We start from the raw sequence: 21192 nt of genomic DNA, 5'->3' as shown, positions 1-21192 counted from the left end.
TCTCCCAGGCAACCAGCACCAGAACAAGAGGACACAGTCTCAAGATGTGCCAGGGGAGGTTTAAACTGGATGTTAGGAAGAAATTTTTCATAGACAGAGTGACTGCACATTGGAATAGGCTGCCCAGGGAGGTGGTGGAGTCACCATCATTGGAGGTGTTCATGAGGAGACTTGATAGGGTGCTAGGTGCCATGGTTTAGTTGATCAGATGGTGTTGGATGATAGGTTGGACACGATGATCTTGAATGTCTCTTCCAACCTGGTCTATTCTATTCTATTCTTTCTATTCTACTCTATCCTATCCTATCCTATCCTATCCTACCACTTCCTTTGGAATACCTTTCTTCTGACCCACCAGGAGACAAAGGGGGCATCCAAAATGATTTTTAGTACTCTTAAACTATCATAGGACAGAGACTGATACACAGGAGCAGTCCCACCTCCTGCTCTGTGTTCCACCACGACTGGCATTGCACACAGCTGTAACATCTCTGTATTTATAAAGACCTTATCATCTTTATCCTTTAAAACATCAGAACTTGATGTTTGCAAGGGTGTAGCTACACTTGGAACATGTTCAATAATCAACAACCCATTAGACATTTTAACATCATCCTGCACATTTCCTCCTTGATAAAGCATCCCCTTATCCCTCACCCCCATATTGCTCATAGCAGTGGCAGGAGGGACACAAACACCTCTGTAAAGTGGGGAAGGGGGGTAGACAAAGCCCCTGCCTGCTGCGGTATAGAAACCAAATGAGGCTGAGGGTAAAAACCTGCTGGAAAAGGAAAGGGATAGGGAAGAGACTTAACAGCTTCAGTAGTGGCATTTAAAGGAAGAGAAGAGGATAAACTCGGTGCTGTGGGTTGTAAAAGTGGCTGGTGTGATTTGTTGAGCAATTCTTGAGCAATGGAGCTGTCAGAATCAAGAGAGATTAGTTTCTCATCAATCACTTGAGCTGGTGGGTTTAACTTTGCATCTGGCTTTGTTTGTTTCTCCTGTTCATTTACTTTCTGCTCCATTTGAGGCTTTGCTCCTTCTGCAGCTGCTGCGGTTGCCTTAGGCAGAGGTACCTGTGGGCATGGACCTGGCTCCTTTGCTGTATTGGACTTGGGGAAGAATGACACAGACCCTGGCAAAATTCAGCCCAGCTTCAATGGCAGCTCTGGCTGTGCTGACTCAGCACTGTAATTGTTCTCATCAGCACTAATTGGTGTTCAGAAGGGCAGGAGATGTTTATTCCTGGCGGAGCCCCCAGCCTCTGAGAAATGCAGAGAAAAAAGAGGCGATTTTGGTTCAATCTGCTGGAAAGGCTCTCAGGCAGGTTAGAACCTGGGTGGATCTATTTGTGCCTCTTCTGCACTGTGGCCTGGTCCCTAGTGTGGCTGCAGCGGTGTTTGTTGCAATTTGCTTTCTGGGTGAAGCTCTTGCCGCAGGCGGCACAGGTGAAAAACTTCTCTCCTGTGTACACACGATGGTGCAGGCTGAGGGCTCCATTATGGGTGAAGCTTTTGCCGCGGTCGGCACAGCAGTTCGGTTAATCTCCGCTGTGGATGAGTTGGTGCCGGATGAGTCTGGTGCTCGTTGTGAAGCTCTTGCCACACTCAGCACAGGGAAATAGCCGCTGTCTGGTGTGGATGCGGCGGTGGATGGTGAGGGTGTCGTTGCGACTGAAGGTCTTGCCGCAGTCCCTGCAGGTGAAGGATTTCTCGGTGCTGTGCACACTGCGATGTCGCCAGAGGCCAGCTCGCTGAGAGAAACTCTTGCCACAGTCAGCACAGCTGTACGGCCTTTCACCAGTATGGGTGCGGTGGTGGATGGCGAGGGATGAGCTCCGGGTGAAGCTCTGGCCACAGACAGAGCAGGTGAAAGCCCTGTCTCCAGTGTGTGTGAGGCAGTGCTGCATGAGGCCAGAGCACCTGCAAAACCTCTTGCCACAGGCAGTACAGGTGAAAGACTTCTCTCCAGTGTGCACACGATAGTGAGTGGTTAGATCACCCTTGTGGGTGAAGCCTTTGCCACAGTCAGCACAGACGAAGGGCTGGGTACCAGAGTGAGGGCATTGGTGCTTCACCTGTTCTGAGCCAGTTGAGAAGCTCTGCCCACACTCAGGGCACTGATGAAGCTGCTTGGGTGGCACTAAGGGACCTGCTCTGGCTTCATCCTCCTCCATACATCCCTTCTCATCCTGGTCACCTTCATCATCATCATTGTCCTCCTCTTCATACTCATAGTCACCATTCTCCTCAGCATCATCATCGTCATCCATCTTGTCCTCTTTTTCCTCCTCATCCTCTCCCTTGGGGCTGCACGTTGGCTGCTCCAACTTGATCTCTGCGTGCTGCTTCTCCTCCCAGCTCGTGTCTGGGTCCTTCTGTGAGGCCATACTGCAGAAGGAAGGGGTCACAGCTCTGTAATAGGGAAGATGGTAGCACCTGAGCCCAGGACCTCAAACCCTCAGATCCCGCCTGGGTCATGGCACTCCCTGACTCCCAACACCCAGCTGCAGGAAAGAATGCAGAGGGGAACTCAAACCTTCATTTGTTGCCACAGTCTGGGCTCAGACCTCTAATACCTGTGCTGAGAACCCAGGTTCCTGTGATCAGTGCCCTGAAGTACCCTGGGGCTTACAAGTGGTCTTGTCCTGCTCTCCTCAAGCCTGGTGGCATTGGCAGCGTGGTTCCTGGCCCAGGCCCTGTCCTTTGATCTCCCCTGGCTCAGGCAATGGAGACAGCAGCACTGACCCACAAAGACCAAACCACCTCCAACCTTCTCCTACCACCCTCCAAATCCCAACCCCAAACATCATCTCCTGCACACAACTGACCCCCACAAGCCTGGGGAGTTTCCAAATTCCAACACCTGATGTGCCTCAGCGCCTGGAGTGGTGAAATGTAGTGGGCAGGAGGAGGCAGAAGAGGCTGGGAGGTGCCCTGGGACTCTGGGATGCTGGGCGCTGGGGTCCTGCTGTTGCCCCACTCTGGGTTTCTTATCTGCAGGGCTGCTCCAAGGGACAGATCTGCAAACTCTGCTTTTCCACAGCACACAGGGGCAGGGATGATGGAGAGAGAGGGACACAACTCCTGCCACAGAGAAGCAAAGGTCTCAGAGAGCACTGACCTGCAAGGGATGGCTCAGCACTGCCCAGGACCAGGCAGCACAGCTCAGCCTTGCTGGGGGCAGCTCCCAAGCCCAGCAGCACAGCCACAGCACACAGCCAGGGCTGATCAAGATGGGAGGCCTCAACAAGGTTGAGTCCGGATGTGAGGAGGAGGTTCTTCACCATGTGAGTGGTGAAGCCCTGGAATGGGTTGTCCAGGGAGGTAGTTGAGGCCCCGTTCCTGGAGGTGTTTAAGCCCAGGCTGGATGAGGCTCTGGCCAGGCTGATATAGTGTGGGGTGTCCCTGCCCATGGCAGGGGGGTTGGAGCTAGATGATCCTTGTGGTTCCTTCCAACCCTGACTGATACTATGAGACTAAGTGCAGACTCAGCTCCCAAGCCCAGCACACAGCCCTCAGCACACAGCTGCAGGCCAGCACCACAACACAGCTGCCTCCACACAGCCTCTCCCAGGCCTTGCCTAAAGCTTCCTCCCACTGCCTGCCCAGGCCTCTGCTGTCTGCACCTGCCTTTGCCAGCAGATCTTGCTCTGGCCACAGCTCTCCTCCCAGGTCCTGCCCCCACCCCACACACTCTGTGCTCACCTTTGACCTGCACACACCTCTCTGCTGCCCACTCCCCAACAGAAGATCACAGCAGCCCTCAGGACACACACAAAGGGAGCTTCATGATCTCTGCAGATGCAGCAAAGGGGGAAGGGACTTGGGCAGCTTCTTGATAAACTTCTTCAGCCCTCACTGGGATGCTGGAGGAGTCTCTGGCTCCTGCCCAAACCTCACACCTCCAGCACCCTTCACACACCTGCAGCCCAAAGAGACTCACTGGAAAGGGTTTGGCTTCCTTCTCTCCCTGACCATTTCTCTCACCTTGCTCTTTGCAGTTCCCTGGAGCTACCACTCCACATCCCCAAGAGAAAATGAGGTTTGGTGGGAGGGCACAGTGCCCATGGGCTGCTGTTCATCTCCCAGCTGACACAGGCAGAGCTGCAGCACAATTCACTCCTTTCACCTCCTCAAATGCTGCCAGATTCTGCCATTCCCTGCACACACATCTGCCACCTGGGCCCTGGATCCTCTCCCCTTTTTGGGGGGACAAGGCCTAATTCCTGCCTGAGCATTCTCAGGCCTTTCCCTCATTCCCAGCACATCCATGTCCCTACTGCATTGGCTGTCCCATGGTCCTGGATCCCCCACCTCCACTGCCACTGCAGCTAGAAGGGTGGAGTGGGAAATGCTGTGGCTGAGGAAGCATCTAAGGAACTGGGCTGGAAGCAGCAGCACAAGAATGGAAGGGGCCTGAGACTAAAGGCTGGGATCAGCTGGAAGGCTGAAAGAACAGCACCAAGCCAAGGGGGGGTTACAGATGAGGGCTGGGGAGGGACCCTGCAGACACCTCAGGCACCAACTGATGAGAGGAAGGGGGACAGAGAGGGAGTGAGACCTCAGGTGACTCCTGCCATGGGGGATGGCTGGACTGTGTGGCTAGGAGCCCTGAGTGCCTGCTTGGGCTGTGCTGCATGTCAGGAGGGGACAGGGCAGGAGGGTCCTGAGCCAGGCAGGATTTGGGGTTTCAAGCTTCTGGGGTCAGCTGCTGCCAGCACCATTGGAGGTAGGAGCCAGGCAGAGCCACACAGCTGCTGAACTAAGCCCTCCCACCCCCTGCAGCCTTCACCCTCCATCTCTCCATCCATTGCTCCATCTCCACTCACTTGCTGCCCTCTAAGAGTCACCAGGGTCCTACAACATCACCAGGGCTGATCTACACAGCCAGCAGGGCCCAACAGAAGCCCCTGGATGACAGCATGGAGGAGAATCCCTGTGGTGGGTGGAAGGCACTGGGATGTCTTACACCAGACAGTAGAGACCGCCAGAAGGGACAGCAGAGTCCAGAGGGACACCACAAAGTGTCATCTAGCTTAGTTCATTCCCACAAGGCCTGCACCCACTCTCTACAAAGGAACAGCACAGACTCTCCAACCTCCTTTGCCCTTCCTCTCTGCTCCCAGCAACATCTTCTGGGATCTCTCTCTGCAGAGGAGCTTTGAGGCCTTGGCAATGCTGCCAACTGTGGCCTGCAGCGGCCTGGCTCACCTGGGAGCTGCCTACCTGAATCTATAACTGCAGCTCTTGTGTATGGGGGAGGAGGGGCAGAGGCATGGGAGAGGGGGAAGGCATTTGGGGCCTGGGGTTCTGGCCTGATTTGGTGGAGCTCTGGAGGAAGCTTTGGCCTAGGGAGGTTGCTTGGCTCCCGTGGCCCAGGTGCACTATGGATTGTTGTGGATTGGATGCTTTGCACTGTAGGATGCAGCTCTGAACAGCACAGCCATGGAAACTGCCCAATTCTATCCAACCCTCTGGGCACAGCTTGGCATCAACTCCTTTCACAAGGCTCAAAGAGAGCCTCTCTGCCTCCTGAAACCTAAGACAATACCCTGCAGAACAAGTTGGAGGAGCTCAAGGGGACAAGCTGCAGAGGGGGCCCAGGGCAACCTCCTGAGCTTCAACAAGAGCAAGGGCAGGGTCCTGCCCCTGGCCTGGCACAATCCTCACAATCAGGACAGGCTGGGGGAGGAGGGGATAGGAAGCAGCCCTGCAGAAAAGCACTGGGGGGTGCTGCTGGACAAGAAGCTGGACAGGAACAGACAGGGGGAGCCTGCAGCCCACAAGGCCAAGGCCAGCCTGGGCTGCACCAAAAGCAGCAGGGCCAGAGATGGACAGAGGCCATCCTGGCACTTGGCTCTGCTCTGCTGAGACTTCACCTGCAGCACTGCAGCCAGCTCTGGAGCCCTCAACACAGGAAGGACATGGACCTGATGGAGAGGGCCCAGAGGAGGGACACAAAAATGATCAGGGGCTTGGAGCAGCTCTGCTACCAGGACAGGCTGAGGGAGCTGGGGGTGTTCAGCCTGCAAAGGAGAAGAAAAGACTCTGGGGAGACCTAAGAGTGACCTTCTGGTACCTGAAGGGGACTACAAGAAGGCTGCAGAGGGACTCTTTGAAGCCATTACCTCTGGTCCTGTCCCTGCAGGCTTATGCATACTAGAGCAGAGCAGATTGAGATTGGATGTGAGGAACAAGTTCTGCACCAGGAGGCTGCTGGAACACTGCAACAGGTTGCCCAGGGAGGGGCTTAAGGTCCCAGCCCTGCAGAGGTTCAAGGTGAGGCTGGACAGGGCTCTGGGCAACCTGAGCTAGTGCAGGATGTCCCTGCTGACTGCAGAGGGGCTTGGACTGCAGCACCTTTGCAGCTCCCTGCCAACCCAAACCACTCTAGCATTCTAGGAGTCTAAGTGCAGCCTCCAGGGAGAGCAAGAAAAAGATGAGGCAGAGGAGGACAAGGAAGAGGACAAGGAGGAGGAGAACCAAAATCCCTTCCCAACTCCTCCAAACCTCTGCCAAATTCCTGGAAAGCTCTTCCAGCTCTGCAGAGTTCATTCTGAAGAGAGCTGAGGGAGTTGCTAGGCTCAGGGATGTCTTGCACACTCTGCACAAATGCTCCAGAAGCTTTCCAAGTGCCCTCAAAACCAGCAGCACAGCTCTGCTGCCACACAATGCCAGGCTGCAAGGGACCCCAAGGCTCAGCTGCTCCAACCTTGCCAGCTGACACTGGACTGGAAAGGAGCTGGCCCAGCCCCCTGCCAAGCTGAGCCTTCCAACTCTGCCCTGCAGGGGAATCCACCACTGCCCTGGGGAGATGATTCCAATGGCTGATTGGCAGGGAAAAGCTTTTGCCTCTGCAGGGCACTGTGCCACTTCAGCTCAACTCTTGCAGCAGCTCTTTGAGATCTGCCTTTGGAGCACCACAAACTCTGAAGCACTGCAGTGCAAAGCAGCTCAGCTTCAACTTCCAACTGCCTGAACTCTCACATTTTCGATTCAAGGCAGGGACCAAGCTCACACCCAGCACAGAAGCTCACACTCATCCCCCAAGCTCAGACACTACCTCCAAGCTCAAGAACCAGCAATTAAGGTCAGAGATAGCTCCCGAGGAACAGAATCCAAGTCAGAAATGCAGAACCATCTGCCAAGCTCAGGAACAAGCTCCTAATTTTACATCCAGGCCCCAAGCTCCAGAACCAGCAACTAAGGTCAGAAGCACTTCCCAAGCTCAAGAAACAGCCCCCAAGCTCTGATCCAGTCCCCAAGCTCAAGAACCAGCAGCTAAGGCTAGAACACTTTGCAAGCTCACAGCCAGCCACAATGCTCACAGACAGCCCCCAAGCTACAGAACCAGCAACTAAGGTCAGAACCACTTTTCCAAGCTCAGAGGGGGCCCATAAGCTCACAACCAGCCCCCAAGCTCAAGAACCAGCCCCTGACCTCAGAGACAGGCCCTGAGGTCAAGAACCAGACCACAAGCCCAGAGCCAGCAACTAAGGTCAGAACTGCTTTCCAAGCTCACACCCAGACCCCAAGCTCAGAAGCAGATCCCGAGCTCCAGAACAGGCAACTAAGGTCAGAACGCTTCCTGAGCTCACACCCACCCCCTGAACTCAAGAGCCAGTAACTAAGGTCAGAACCTCTTCCCAAGCACAAGAATCAGCCCCCAAGCTCAGAGCCAACAACTAAAGACTACACAGGAATCCACCACTGCCCTGGGGAGATGATTCCAATGGCTGACTGGCAGGGAAAAGCTTTTGCCTCTGCAGGGCACTGTGCCACTTCAGCTCAACTCTTGCAGCAGCTCTTTGAGATCTGCCTTTGGAGCACCACAAACTCTGAAGCACTGCAGTGCAAAGCAGCTCAGCTTCAACTTCCAACTGGCTGAACTCTCTCATTTTAAATTCAAGGCAGGGGCCAAGCTCACACCTAGCCCCCAAGCTCAGACGCAGCCCCCAAGCTCAGACACCACCTCCAAACTGAGATGAGAAGCACTTCCCAAGCTCAGAACCACTCCCCAAGCTCCAGAACCCATATCAGAAGTGCAGAACCAGATCCAAAGCTCAGATGCAGCTCCCAAGCGCAAGCAGCAGTTCAAAAGTGCAGACCCAGCCCTCAGGCTCAGACCCAGATCAAAATCCAGACCCAGAACCCAACCTCTCACATTTTAAATTCAAGGCAGGTGAAGAGCTCACACTCAGCTCCTATGCTCACCACCTGCTCCCATGCTCAGAACAGCTTCCCCAGCTCACAGCCAGCCCCCAAGCTCAAGAACGAGATCAAAGGTGAGACCCAGCTCCCAAGCTCACACTCAGCCAAGCTGAGCCAGCCCCCAAGATCAAAAACCAGCAAAGAAGGTCAGAATCACCTCCCAAGCTCAAGGACCACCTCTTGAGCCCACAGCCTGCCCCTAAGATCCAGAACCAAGATCACAAGTGCAGACCCAGCTCCTGAGCTCAGAGCCAGCTCCCAAGCCCAAGAACCAGCTGCAAGCTCAGATCCAGTCCCCAAGCTCAAGAATCAGCAGCTAAGGTCAAGAGCAGATCCCAAGCTCAAATTCAAGGACTCAGAGAATCCTTGGAAAAAAAAACACCTCCTAGCAGGTTGATTCAGCAGCACAAGGAACCCCACAGAGCCCCCACCCCAACCCCACCCGGGGACCTGCAACCGCACAGACCCCTCCCAGAACAGCACAGACGACGCTTACCGACCCTGGACACCTTTGCCCTACCCCACAGCCCCCCCCACGACCACCCCCAACACCGCAGACCCCCACAGCCGCACAGAGCTCCCCACAATCACAGCGAGCCGCCCCCCAACCGCACAGGCCCCAAGCGCCAAGCTTGCGGAGATCCCCCGGACCTCACAGACCCACCCCCACCCCGTACCCCACTGATCTCCTCCATATCCCACGGACCCCCAAGCACATACCCCCAGAAGCCCCCAACGAAACCCCACCGATTCCCCCTAGATCCCCGCAGAGGCTACCCCCCCACCCCAGCCCCACCGACCCCTGTCCCACAAACCCTTTTCCAACTCAAGCGACCCTCCCGACCCCTCGCAGCCCCACAGAGAGCATTCCCTGATCCCCACCCCACCACCCACAACTCAGCCCCACAGACTCACTCACCCCACCTGGACCCCGGGACAAGGCCGAAGCAGAGCAGCAGAAGGAGGAAGAGCTCAGCGCACAGGGAGCCGCCGGCCCCGGCAGGCTGCTGGCGAGCAGAGAGCGCTGCGAGGGAGACCCCGGCCCGGCCCCTCCGGCTGCTGCGGCCACGTGGGACGGGGAGCGGAAGCAGGGAGCAGCCTGGAACGGAAGCCCCGCCCACGGCCGGGCAGCCGCAGCCAATGAGAGGCGGCGGGAGCGCGGCAGCTCCTCCCCCTGGGCGCTGCCGAGGCCCAGCCAGGAGCTGCCCCTGCCGGCCGCGGCCGCCATTGGTGCTGCCCCGTGGGGAGCGGCAGCGGGGCCGGAGCGCGGGAGAAGTGCCGGAGGTGCTGGCGGGCGAGCGGCAGCTGCCGGCTGGTGAGCTGCGGCGGGGCGGGAGGGGCTGAGGGGGCCGGGGAGCGCTGAGGGCGGCGGCAGCGCAGCGGGGAAGGCTCTGGCTGCGTGGGGCGTGTGTGGAGTTGGGGGTCGGGAGGGGCGCGGGGGGCAGGGGGCTCCGTGGGGCTGGGGCAGGCTTGGGGAGGGTGAGGAATTGTTCTGTTTGGCTTTGGCCAGGGGCAGGGGGGTGCCGGCGGGGCTGGGGGCCGCGGGGTTGGCTCCTGAAGCTCTTGGCTGTTTGCAGTCTGTGCTGTGCAGGATGTGCATTGGGACAGCAATGGGGGGGGGCGGTGAGGTGTCAGAGAGCGGCCGGGAGGGACGGGGTCCAGAGTGCAACTCTCATCCCAGCCCTGCTGCCCGCACTCAGCACCAGGCGGGGCTGGCACTGGCACTGGGGGTGGGAGTGTGCTGGGGCGATGCAAAGGGCTCCGTGGGGATATCGATGGCTGTGGATCAGCTTCACCTCTCTCTGAGCTGTACAACTCCCCCCAGAGCCGAGAGAGCCAACAGCAGTGCCCAAGGGAGCGGCAGCGGTGCCGGAGCGCTGCGGGCGGCGGCAGCGGAGCGGGGAAGGGTCTGGGCGGGCCCCGGGGCATGCTGAGAGCCGGGGAGCGTTGAGCTGCTGGGCCCCGGCGCTGCGCGGGGCGTGCGGAGCTCAGCCTTGAGGTTTTCCTTCCTGCCTTTGTCTTGGAGTCCCCAGGTTCCCACTGCCTGCTGCGGAACATCTTGGGGCTGTCTCCAGCCCTCGCAGCAGCCTCTCTCGGGTTGCACTCAGATTGGTTTGGTCTCAGGTTGGCTTTGAGCTTTTTCCCTTAGGCTGTGAGCTGAAGGCAGCTCAGGAAGAAAGTTCTGACTGCAGGCTGGAGAGAGAGGACTTGGGGCCGCAGGAGGAAGCTTGAGGAGGGGTTTGGAGGAGCCCAGAGCGCTTGTGCAGGGCAGAGACACAAATAGGTCCCTGAGCCATAGCCGCCCCCAGCGCTCCCCGGCCCCGCAGCCCCTCCCGCCCCGCCGCAGCTCAGCAGCCGGCAGCTGCCGCTCGCCCTCCAGCACCTCGCATCCAAAGGGAGTCTCTGGTTTCAGTTCTGATGCGCCAGAGGGTGAGGAGTCTGGGTTGGGTTGTTGGGTGTTTGGCAGCAGCAGCAAGGTCATTTCCTGTGCCTTTTGTCCCGGGTCTGGATCTAGCAATTGCTGTGACCCCACCTCTGCAGAGCTATTTCCTGGCTCCGTTTGCAGTGTCCCCGGGGTTGGGCTTGTTACCAGTGCTGATTGAGTCTGTTGCTGCCTAACAATCATTTTGATGTCTTGCTGGAGCTGGCCTCTTGCAGCAACATTGACTTCCCATCTCCTCTTACTGTCTTTCCCTTGGGGCTGTTAGTTCTTGTTACCTGTGCCAATGGATTTGGTTTTGTTCCTGTGTGAAGTTTGGTTTCAGGCTAACAGCTCTGCCCCTGTGTGCTGGATTTTCATGCAGCATGTGTTGTGTTGGCAGCAATTTGGTTTTCCACTGCTCCCCTGTTTCAGTGTCTCAGTCCCTGCTAATAGGTAACTCCAGCCATTGGTCCATGAACCTGATTCAAATAGCAGCTCAGGTCTGGGCAAGCTTGCTTCTGTTCCTTCACTCTTGACAGCAGTGATCCACAGCACTTCAGTTGGGGGCCAGATGTTGTGGGGCAGGGAGGTGATGTTGTTTGAAACCCCAATGCATTTCAGTTACATTTCCATGACTGTGGAGCACCAGCTGTCAAGTCCTCCCCAGCTTCTCTAGGTTTCTTCTTGTGCAGCATCAAATGTGCCTTTTGTAGTCTTTGGGAGCCAGCAGCTAAGGTTTCTCTCTCCATCCAGCTCCACCTCTTGATTATGGAAGATTTGCTCCCTGTCCTGTGTTCTTCTTCTCTAAAGCTGCTTTTTATCATTCCAGCAGTCTCTCTCAGTGGCTTAGCTCTTTGTTTTGGTCTGTAAACCATTTCAGACTGTCCTGGTTTACTGATTGGGTATCCCCAGCAGCTGCATGAGGGTGACCGAAACGACCTCCTGATGTGTGTGCCATCACCCCATGTTCCTCCTGTCCACATTACAGAGACCTGAGCCCAAACCTAACAGGCAGTTGTCCCCCAAGAAGTTGACTCTCCCCTTGAAAGTGCCACTGCTCTGTTTGCAGCCAGAAAGGATCTTCTGTGTGGTTCTGAGCCTGAACTCAAACCTCTCTCCCTTAATCCTGCAGCTACAAGTGGTCCAAGAGAGCAGAGGTCTTAGCTGCTTTGCTTTGTAACCTACCTGTGCCTCCCTCAGGCCACTGCTGAATGGCTTCATTGATGCCACAGCTTTGACTGTGACTACCAAGGTGTCTTTGCTAGGAGCTGTCTTAGTGTCTGGCAAGGTTTCAAGGGCAGTGTCCCCCACTGCAATAGGAGCAGCACTGTCTGTCCTGTAGCTCTTAGAGCTTCAGTTCAGCCTAGGGCAACCATTGTCAGTTTGCAAAAGGCAGACACAAAGGATGAAAAACTGCACCCCCATGGCCAACGCCACTCACATGGCCTGGGCTGTTGCGGCGGCTCTGATTGGCTGCGGCTGCCCGGCCGTGGGCAGCAACAATGGCGGCCGCGGCCGGCAGGGGCAGCTCCTGGCTGGGCCTCGGCAGCGCCCAGGGGGAGGAGCTGCCGCGCTCCCGCCGCCTCTCATTGGCTGCGGCTGCCCGGCCGTGGGCGGGGCTTCCGTTCCAGACTGCTCCCTGCTTCCGCTCCCCGTCCCACGTGGCCGCAGCAGCCGGAGGGGCCGGGCCGGGGTCTCCCTCGCAGCGCTCTCTGCTCGCCAGCAGCCTGCCGGGGCCGGCGGCTCCCTGTGCGCTGAGCTCTTCCTCCTTCTCCTTCTGCTGCTCTGCTTCGCTGTTGTCCCGGGGTCTAGGTGGGATGAGGGCGTCTCTGGGGCTGAGTTGTGGGTCGTGGGGTGGGGATCAGGGAATGCTCTCTGGGGGGCTGCGAGGGGTGGGGAGGGTCACTTGAGTTGGGGAAGGGTTTGTGAGGTAGGGGTCGGTGGGGCTGGGGCGGGGATTCTCTGCGGGGATCTAGGGGGAACCGGTGGGGTTTGGGGGTGGGGCACGGGGCGGGGGGCTGTGGGGTCTGGGGGAGCTCTGCAAGCTTGGCCCTTGGGGCCTGTGCGGTTTGGGGGGGTGTCGCTGTGATTGTGGGGACCTCTGTGTGGCTGTGGGGGTCTGCGGTGTTGGGGGTAAATCGTGCGGGGGGGCTGTGGGGTAGGGCAGAGGTGTGCAGGGTCGGTGAGCGTCCTCTGTGCTGTTCTGGGAGGGGTGTGTGTGGTTGCGGGGCCCCGGGTGGGGTTGAGTTGGGGGGTCGGTGGGGTTCCTTGTGCTGCTGACTCCCCCTGCTAGGAGGTGTGTTTTTTTTCCCAAGGATTCTCTGAATCCTTGAATTTGAGCTTGGGATCTGCTTTTGACCTTAGCTGCTGGTTCTTGTGCTTGGGGACTGGATCTGAGCTTGCAGCTAGTTCTTGAGCTTGGGAGCTGGCTCTGAGCTTAGGAGCTGGGTCTGCACTTGTGATCTTGGTTCTGGATCTTAGGGGCAGGCTCTGGGCTCAAGAGGTGGTCCTTGAGCTTGGGAGGTGATTCTGACCTTTGTTGCTGGTTTTTGATCTTGGGGGCTGGCTCAGCTTGGCTGAGTGTGAGCTTGGGAGCTGGGTCTCACTTTTGATCTCGTTCTTGAGCTTGGGGGCTGGCTGTGAGCTGGGGAAGCTGTTCTGAGCATGGGAGCAGGTGGTGAGCATAGGAGCTGAGTGTGAGCTTTTCACCTGCCTTGAATTTACAATGTGAGAGGTTGGTTTCTGGGTCTGGATTTTGATCTGGGTCTGAGCCTGAGGGCTGGGTCTGCACTTTTGAACTGCTGCTTGTGCTTGGGAGCTGCATCTGAGCTTTGGAGCTGGTTCTGCACTTCTGATATGGGTTCTGGAGCTTGGGGACTGGCTCTGAGCTTGGGAAGTGCTTCTCACCTGAGTTTCTCACTCTGAGCTTGGGGGCTGGGCCTGAGCTTCAGCTGTTGTTCTCACCTTAGTTGCTGTCTCTGAGCGTGGGAAGCTGCTCTGAGCGTAGGAGCTGGGTGTGAGCTACTGAGCTGGGTGTGCGCTTGGCCCCTGCCTTGAGTCGAAAATGTGAGAGTGCAGCCCCACGCAGCCAGAGCCTTCCCCGCTGCGCTGCCGCCGCCCTCAGCGCTCCCCGGCCCCCTCAGCCCCTCCCGCCCCGCCGCAGCTCACCAGCCGGCAGCTGCCGCTCGCCCGCCAGCACCTCCGGCACTTCTCCCGCGCTCCGGCCCCGCTGCCGCTCCCCACGGGGCAGCACCAATGGCGGCCGCGGCCGGCAGGGGCAGCTCCTGGCTGGGCCTCGGCAGCGCCCAGGGGGAGGAGCTGCCGCGCTCCCCGCCGCCTCTCATTGGCTGCGGCTGCCCGGCCGTGGGCGGGGCTTCCTCTCCAGACTGCTCCCTGCTTCCGCTCCCCGTCCCACGTGGCCGCAGCAGCCGGGGGGGCCGGGCCGGGGTCTCCCTCGCAGCGCTCTCTGCTCGCCAGCAGCCTGCCGGGGCCGGCGGCTCCCTGTGCGCTGAGCTCTTCCTCCTCCTCCTTCTCCTTCTCTGCTTCCCCCTTGTCCTGCCGTCCAGGTGGGGTGAGGGAGTCTGTGGGGCTGAGTTGGGGTTCGTGGGGTGGGGATCAGGGAATGCTCTCTGTGGGGCTGCGAGGGGTCGGGAGGGTCGCTTGGGTTGGGGAAGGGTTTGTGGGGCAGGGGTCGGTGGGGCTGGGGCGGGGGGTAGCCTCTGCAGGGATCTAGGGGGAATCGGTGGGGTTTGGTTGGGGGCTTCTGGGGATATGTGGTTGGGGGTCCGTGGGATATGGGGGAGATCAGTGGGGTACGGGGTGGGGGTGGGTCTGTGAGGTCCGGGGGAGCTCTGCAAGCTTGGCGCTTGGGGCCTGTGCGATTTGGGGGGCGGCTCGCTGTGATTGTGGGGACCTCTGTGCGGCTGTGGGGGTCCGCGGTATTCGGGGTGGGAGGGGGAGGGGGACTGTGGGCCAGGGCAGAGGTGTGCAGGGTCGGTGAGCGTCGTCTGTGCTGTTCTGGGAGGGGTCTGTGCGGTTGCGGGGCCGCGGGTGGGGTTTTGGGGTCTGTGTGGTTCCTTGTGCTGCTGCCTCCCCCTGGTGGGGGCAGCTGCAGGCCCCCTTTGGCTGCTGCTGTGTTGCAGGCGGAGCCATTGGTGGGCTGCAGGGGCTGTCCCTGGCCCTGTGTCCCTGTGTCCCTGTGCTGGGGGCTGGGCTGGCAGCAGAGCTGAGGTGGCAGCGGCGCTGTGGGGGCTGCTGTGTGCAGGAGAGGTGGTGGTGAGCGTGGGGTGTGGCTTGCAGCAGAGGCTGCTGTGGGGGTGTGTGGGGGAGCCCTGGGGGTTTGGAGGCTTTGTGCTGGCAGGTGCCGGGCGGCTGCTGTGCTGAAGGGCAGCGGCTGGGCTGAGGGCCAGGCGCGGGGGGGAGCTGTGGGCAGGCTGTGTGCTGGGTGCCGTGGGGGTGTCAGGCGTGGGTGCTGTGCTGAGCCTGAGCTTGGGAGCGCCTGGGGCTGGTGTCAGCTGTGGGGCGGTTTGGCTGTGCTGGGGGTGGTGGCATCCGAGGCCTCTGTGCCCCCCAGCCCCTTCCTGTGGGGCTCTGCTGTGCCCTTGTGCCAGGGGTGCCTCTGCCTGCCCTCGGGCACAGGGCTGTGTCCATCTCTCTGCAGGCCTCTCTGTGTCCCCCAGCTGGGCTCTGCCTTTTGTCCCTGCCCTCAGGAGGCTAAGCCTCTGTGCCCAGTGTGCCCAGCTTGCCCCTTTGGCTACTTGCAGCTGGCAGTGGTGCCAAGCCCTGTGGGTGCCCAGCAGCACCTTGGCAGCCTGGCTGGGAGCCTGGGGTGGTGCTGAGCTCTCTGCTGGTCATTCTCTGCCCTCTCTTTGCCTTCTCCCCTCTCTCCTCAGCTGCTCTCATCCCTCCACAAGCTGCAGGACATCTCCTTGAGTGCTGCCCTTACTGGGGAGGTCCAAGGAAGAGTCCAGGGGGGTCCAGCAGTGGCTTGGTGCTGGACTCAGCTTGGCTTGGCCATAGAGCACCTCAGAGCCTGGCCTGGCCTGGTCTGTGAGCCCAGGGCTTGGGGCTGGGGTGGCCTCCTGGGCAGGAGCCCCCATTTGGAGAGAAAGGCTACTGGTGAGAGGAGGCCAGGAGGTGGGGGGGGCACTCCCAGGGCAATGGGGTCCCCAACTTGGGTGGCACTGGAGGAGTGCCCAGCTGGAGTGGGGAGGGAAGAACAGGAGGGTCCCCAAATGTTGCTGCCCCCCAAGTCTTTGCCCCCAGGTCAGGCAGGGTCCCAAATGTCACTGCCATGGGCCCTGCCCCCCAGAATCCCTCTACAGCCCCCCAATGTGCTGGGTCCCTTGGGGGTGGGGGAGTCCTTTCCTGCTGCCTGGGTGTTGGGGACCATTGTTGGTTCCTTTGGGATAGCTTTGGGGTGCAGGGAGGTAACTGAGGGTCCCTGGGAGGCATTTTGAGCTCTCAGGCTGCTGTTGTGGTTTCCCTGGGGGCATTTTGGGCTCCTCCTGCTTGTGGCAGGGTGCAGCATGGGCTGCCTGGGGTGGCACAGGGAGCTGGGGGAGGCTGCTTGGGGGATTCAGGGCTTTTTTCCCCCCCAGAGTGCCAATGCCTGGAGCCGGCTGTGCTGGGCCAGCAGCCAGGGGTGCTCCTGCCACAGTCCTTGGGCTGGCAGCACAATGCCTGCCCCTGGTGCTGGGCCTTCTGCAGAGCTGGGCAGAGAGGTTAAGGAGGTGTCAGAATCACCCCAAACCCACAGCCCCCCTGCACAGAACACTCCTCCCACCCCTCCCAGACTGTGTTTGCTGGCTGCCAGCTTCTGCTTCAGCTTCTCCCCCTTGACCTTGAGCCTTTTGTTGTCCTGGCTGGAGGGGGAGGATCCACCCCCAGCCCCTCCTGCAGCTGCTGTTGGGTGGGGGTACAGCTGGGGACACATCAGGGCCTCTGGTGCCCAGGTGGCTCCTGCCCTACCCAGTGTGCCAGGGTCAGCTAGGCCCCATCAAACCCCCAAACATTCCAGAGCCCCAGAGCCCCCCAGCCCCCCCCCAGCCCCAGTGGATTCTAATCCCAGCCACAGCTTTCCCCCCATGAGCTCCAAAGGATCCTGATTGCAACCCTCAACCCCCAGGGATCCAATCCCACAGCCCCCATCAGAACCCCACAGATTTCCCCTCCCAACCCAGATTGACCACCCCCAACCCCACAAATCTCCCCAGAAACCTACATCCCCCCATAACTGCCCAGCCCCCATCCCATAACCTTACAGAGTGCTGCTGTACCCCACAGACACCCCCAGCAGAACCCCAGCAGCTCCCAAGCCAAGCCCCAGGGGCTCCCCCCGATCTCCCCCCAGAGCTTCCTCCAGACCCACTGACCCCCAACCCCACAAACCCTCCCCCAACCCCAGGAATCCTCCTGGCCTCCCAACCCCACAGGCAGCCTCACAGACCCCACCCCAACTCCCAGCCCAGGGCAAAACCCAGCCCCAGAGGTTCCTGATACCAGGAGCTGCCTCAACCTCAGGGCTCTGTGCACTCCAGCTGAGTTTCTGAGCAGTTCTGAAGGGATTTGGTGACTTCTGAAGATGTTTTGGAGGAGTTCTGAAGATGTTTGGATGATTTTTCAGGCATATTTGAAGAGTTTTGAGAACACAAAACCTCCTTCAAACCTCCCCAAGGATCTTAGCAGTGAGGTTTCAAAGGCTGTCTGGGTGCTATTAGGAACTTCTGGGAGGTTGGAGCGGGCAGCAGAGAAGTGTGCAGGGCAGAGGTGAGCACAGAGTGGGTGTGGTGGTGGCAGGGCCAGGGAGGAGAGATGGATCCAGAGCAAGATCTGCTGGCAAATGCAGCTGTAGGCAGCAGAGGCCTGAGCAGGCAGTGGGAGGAAGCTTTAGGCAAGGCCTGGGAGAGGCTGTGTGGAGGCAGCTGTGTTGTGGTGCTGGCCTGCAGCTGTGTGCTGGGCTTGGGAGCTGAGCCTGCACTTAGTCTCATAGTATCATAGTATCAGTCAGGGTTGGAAGGGACCACAAGGATCATCTAGTTCCAACCCCCCTGCCATGGGCAGGGACACCCCACACTAGATCAGCCTGGCCAGAGCCTCATTCAGCCTGGGCTTAAACACCTCCAGGAATGGGGCCTCAACCACCTCCCTGGACAACCCATTTCAGGGCTTCACCACTCTCATGGGGAAGAACCTCCTCCTCACATCCGGACTCAACCTTGTTGAGGTCTCCCATCTTGATCTGCCCTGGGAGTGTGCTGTGGCTGTGCTGCTGGGCTTGGGAGCTGCCCCCAGCAAGGCTGAGCTGTGCTGCCTGGTCCTGGGCAGTGCTGAACCATCCCTTGCAGATCAGTGCTCTCCCCTGAGCCCTTTGCTTCTCTCTGTCAGGGGCTGAGTGGTCTCTCAATCATCCCTGCCCCTGTGTGCTGTGGAAGAGCAGAATTTGCAGTCCTGCCCCTTGGAGCAGCCCAAGAGGTAAGAAACCCAGAGTGGGTTAACAGCAGGACCCCAGCCCCAAGGGCAGCTCCCAGCCTCCACCTCCTCCTGTCCAGCATATTTCACCTCTCCAGGAGCTCTGAGGCACATCAGGTGTTGTGGGAGTTGAGGAATGCTCCAGGCTGCTGGGAGTGTGTTGTGAGCAGGAGGTGATGTTTGGGGGTTGGGATTTAGAGGGTGGTGGGAGAAGGTTGGAGGTGGTTTGTTCTTCCTTGGTCAGTGCTGCTGCCTCCATTGTCTGAGCCAGGGGAGATCAAAGGACAGGGCCTGGGCCAGGAATCACCCTGCCAATGCCACCAGGCTCGAGCAGTGTAGGACAAGACCATGTGTAAGTCCCAGGGTACCTCAGGGCACTGATCACAGGAACCTGGGGTCTCAGCAGAGGTATTAGAGGTCTGTGCCCACACTGTGGCAGAAACTGAAGGTTTGAGGTCCCCTCTGCTTTCTCTCCTCTAACTGGGTGTTGGGAGTCAGGGACTGTCATGACCCAGGCAGGATCTGAGGGTTTGAGGTCCTGGGCTCAGGTGCTTCCATCTTCCCTATTGCAGAGCTGTGACCCCTTCCTGCCACAGTATGGCCTCACAGAAGGACCCAGGCAAGAGCTGGGTGGAGAAGCAGCACCCAGAGATCAAGTTGGAGAAGCCAATGTGCAGTGCCAAGGTAGAGGAGGATGGGGAGGAAAAAGAGGAGAAGATGGAGGATGATGTTGAGAATGACAACTATGAAGAGGAGGATAATGATGATGAAGGTGAGCAGGATGAGGGGGAGGAATGTATGGAGGAGGCTGAAGCCAGAGCAGGTCCCTCAGTGTCACCCAAAGAGCTGAATCAGTGCTCTGAGTGTGGGCAGAGCTTCCCAGGTGGCTCAGAGCTAGTGAAGCACCACTGCCCACAACCTGGGTCCCGGCCCTTCGTTTGTGGTTACTGTGGCAAGAGGTTCCGCTGGAACGCTCATCTCCTCCGGCACCGCCGCACCCACACTGGAGAGAAACCTTTCACCTGTGCTGACTGCGGACAGGGCTTCACCCGGCGCGGCAATCTCACCCGGCACCACCACACCCACACTGGAGAGAAACCTTTCATCTGTGTAGACTGCGGCCAGGGCTTCACCCGGCGCGGCAATCTCACCCGGCACCACCACACCCACACTGGAGAGAAATCTTTCACCTGTGCTGACTGCGGTCAGCGCTTTACCCTGCGCAGCACTCTCACCCAGCACCGCCGCACCCATACTGGAGAGAAGCCCTTCTCTTGTGACAGATGTGGCAAGCGTTTCAGACAGCTCTCTCATCTTAGGCAACACCACCTCACCCACACCAGTGAGAAGGCCTTTACCTGCAGGGACTGCGGCAAGAGCTTCAAACACAGGTCTACTCTCGCCATCCATCGCCGCATACACACTGGAGAGCATCTGTTCCCCTGTGCTGAGTGCGGGAAGAGCTTCACCACGAGTACTCTATACATCCAGCACCAACTCATCCATAATGGTGAGAAGCCCTACAGCTGTACTGACTGCGGCACGAGCTTCACCAAGAAGCGAGCTCTCACAGAGCACCGTGGTGTGCACACTGGCGAGAAGTCGTTCAGCTGTGCTGCGTGCGGTCAGGCCTTCAGCTGTAGGGACAATCTCATTCGCCACCACCGCACCCACACCGGTGAGAAACCTTTCACCTGTGCTAACTGTGGGAAGAGCTTCAGCCAGAGGAGCACTCTCATTGCTCACCGCCGCGCCCACACTGGTGAGAAGCCATTCACTTGTGCTGATTGCGGTAAGCGCTTCACCCAGAAGGGCCATCTCAACAAGCACCACTACATCCACACCAGAGAGCAGCCTGCACTGGAGGGGAGGCATAAATCCACCTAGAATCTGTTGGGTAATCGTGACCCCTCTGAGAGGGCCTTTCCAGCACCAAAATCATCCCTTTTTCCGTTGCATTTCTCAGGGACTGGGGACACCAGCATCAACAAACACCTCCTGCCCTTCTGAACACCAATTATTGCTAATGAGAACAATTACAGTGTTGAGTCGGCACAGCTGGAGCTCCCAGTGGAGATGGGCACGGCTTTGCCAGGGTCTGTCTGGTTCTTCCCCAATGCTTTGTGTCTCCCTGGGGTAAGAAATCCTTTGTCCATTGACCAATTGTCTCAATAAAACCCAAAAGTTACCCAAATCCTGTCTGTTTGCTTTTATTTCAGTTATCCCTGCCTCACTGCCCAAATTTTGGGGGCATTTGCTCCCAAGGGATGGGGTGGAGCTGTGTGCCCAGTTCAAGGAGGGGAAAATGAGGTTCTCAGAGGAGTCTTGAGGGGCATCTCAGAGGCATTCTTCAGGGGCTTTCAGGTGATCTTAGGTGTTTGGGATTTGGATGGTCCTAGGACTGACTTTTGGGAACTTTGGAGGGTGTAGGGGGAAGCTGATGGAGATCTTTGGAAGAACTCAGAAAGCTTCTGTTGGCTTTCCACTCTGGGGCTGGAACAGGTTGAAGAGCTGAGAAGAGGGTAAGCTGCCTGTTCCCCCCTAAAACAGAAGTGAGGGAAAAATAACACACACAGGAACCAAAAAACCTTCTGGGTTGAGATAAGGACTTGAGATAAGAACAAAAGAGTTGAATCCAAAGGAGATCTCATAATGCACACTGACCTGAGGCTGTTTGCAGAAAGAAGCACAGCAGTGAGCAGCAGCAGCCAGGAGTTAAACACCTGCAGCCCCCCCCCCCCCCCCCCCCCCCCCCCGCAAAGAGCCAGCACCTGAGAGCCAGAATCCAACAGCAGCAACTAGAACAGGAAGCCTTTCATGTTGCCATCTGAACTTCAAGCCCTGTAGTCCTTTACTCCAGCCAGCACTGTCCCTGTGAAGGTGACATGAGGCAGCATGGTGTGGAACAATGGCAGCAAAGTTTCAACTTAACCTTTGACATTCCCAAGTCCTCATTCTGTGCCATCTGCACCATGCCCAGCAGCAATCAGCAGCACACCTCAGGCACTGTCCATTCTCACTCCACAGGAGGTCGCTTTGCAGTACCCAGAGGGCTGCTCACTGCAGGTGCTCTGCAGCTCCACTCTG

General features: G+C 58.4%; 2 protein-coding genes across 2 annotated transcripts in view; one reads left to right on the top strand and one right to left on the bottom strand.

Annotated features, from left to right (window-relative positions):
• Positions 1-21192, top strand: part of LOC137454421 (zinc finger protein 850-like) — a 345652-nt gene that overhangs the window by 256587 nt on the left and 67873 nt on the right. Inside the window, exon 9 of the mRNA XM_068164461.1 lies at positions 19078-19958. Coding sequence (XP_068020562.1) covers positions 19078-19958 — 881 coding nt within the window. The remainder of the gene's footprint in view (positions 1-19077; positions 19959-21192) is intronic.
• On the bottom strand, positions 1345-13854 carry LOC137454368 (oocyte zinc finger protein XlCOF20-like). The gene is made up of 2 exons (XM_068164414.1): positions 13804-13854; positions 1345-2390 (listed from the first exon to the last, which is right to left on the bottom strand). Exon 2 carries the CDS (start codon positions 2387-2389, stop codon positions 1541-1543), a length of 849 nt encoding a protein of 282 aa, XP_068020515.1. The 5' UTR covers position 2390; positions 13804-13854; the 3' UTR covers positions 1345-1540.

This window comes from Melanerpes formicivorus, unplaced genomic scaffold, assembly GCF_026170545.1.
Source record: "Melanerpes formicivorus ecotype bairdi unplaced genomic scaffold, bMelFor1.0.p_v2 SCAF_80, whole genome shotgun sequence".
Taxonomy (NCBI): Eukaryota; Metazoa; Chordata; class Aves; order Piciformes; family Picidae; genus Melanerpes; species Melanerpes formicivorus.
Note: the sequence above shows the minus strand (reverse complement) of the source record. Positions and strands in the feature narration are given on the sequence as shown.

Bases quoted from the DNA above. Each gene is read 5' to 3' on its own strand.
- LOC137454368 (XM_068164414.1), bottom strand. From the start codon at position 2,389: ATGGCCTCACAGAAGGACCCAGACACGAGCTGGGAGGAGAAGCAGCAC.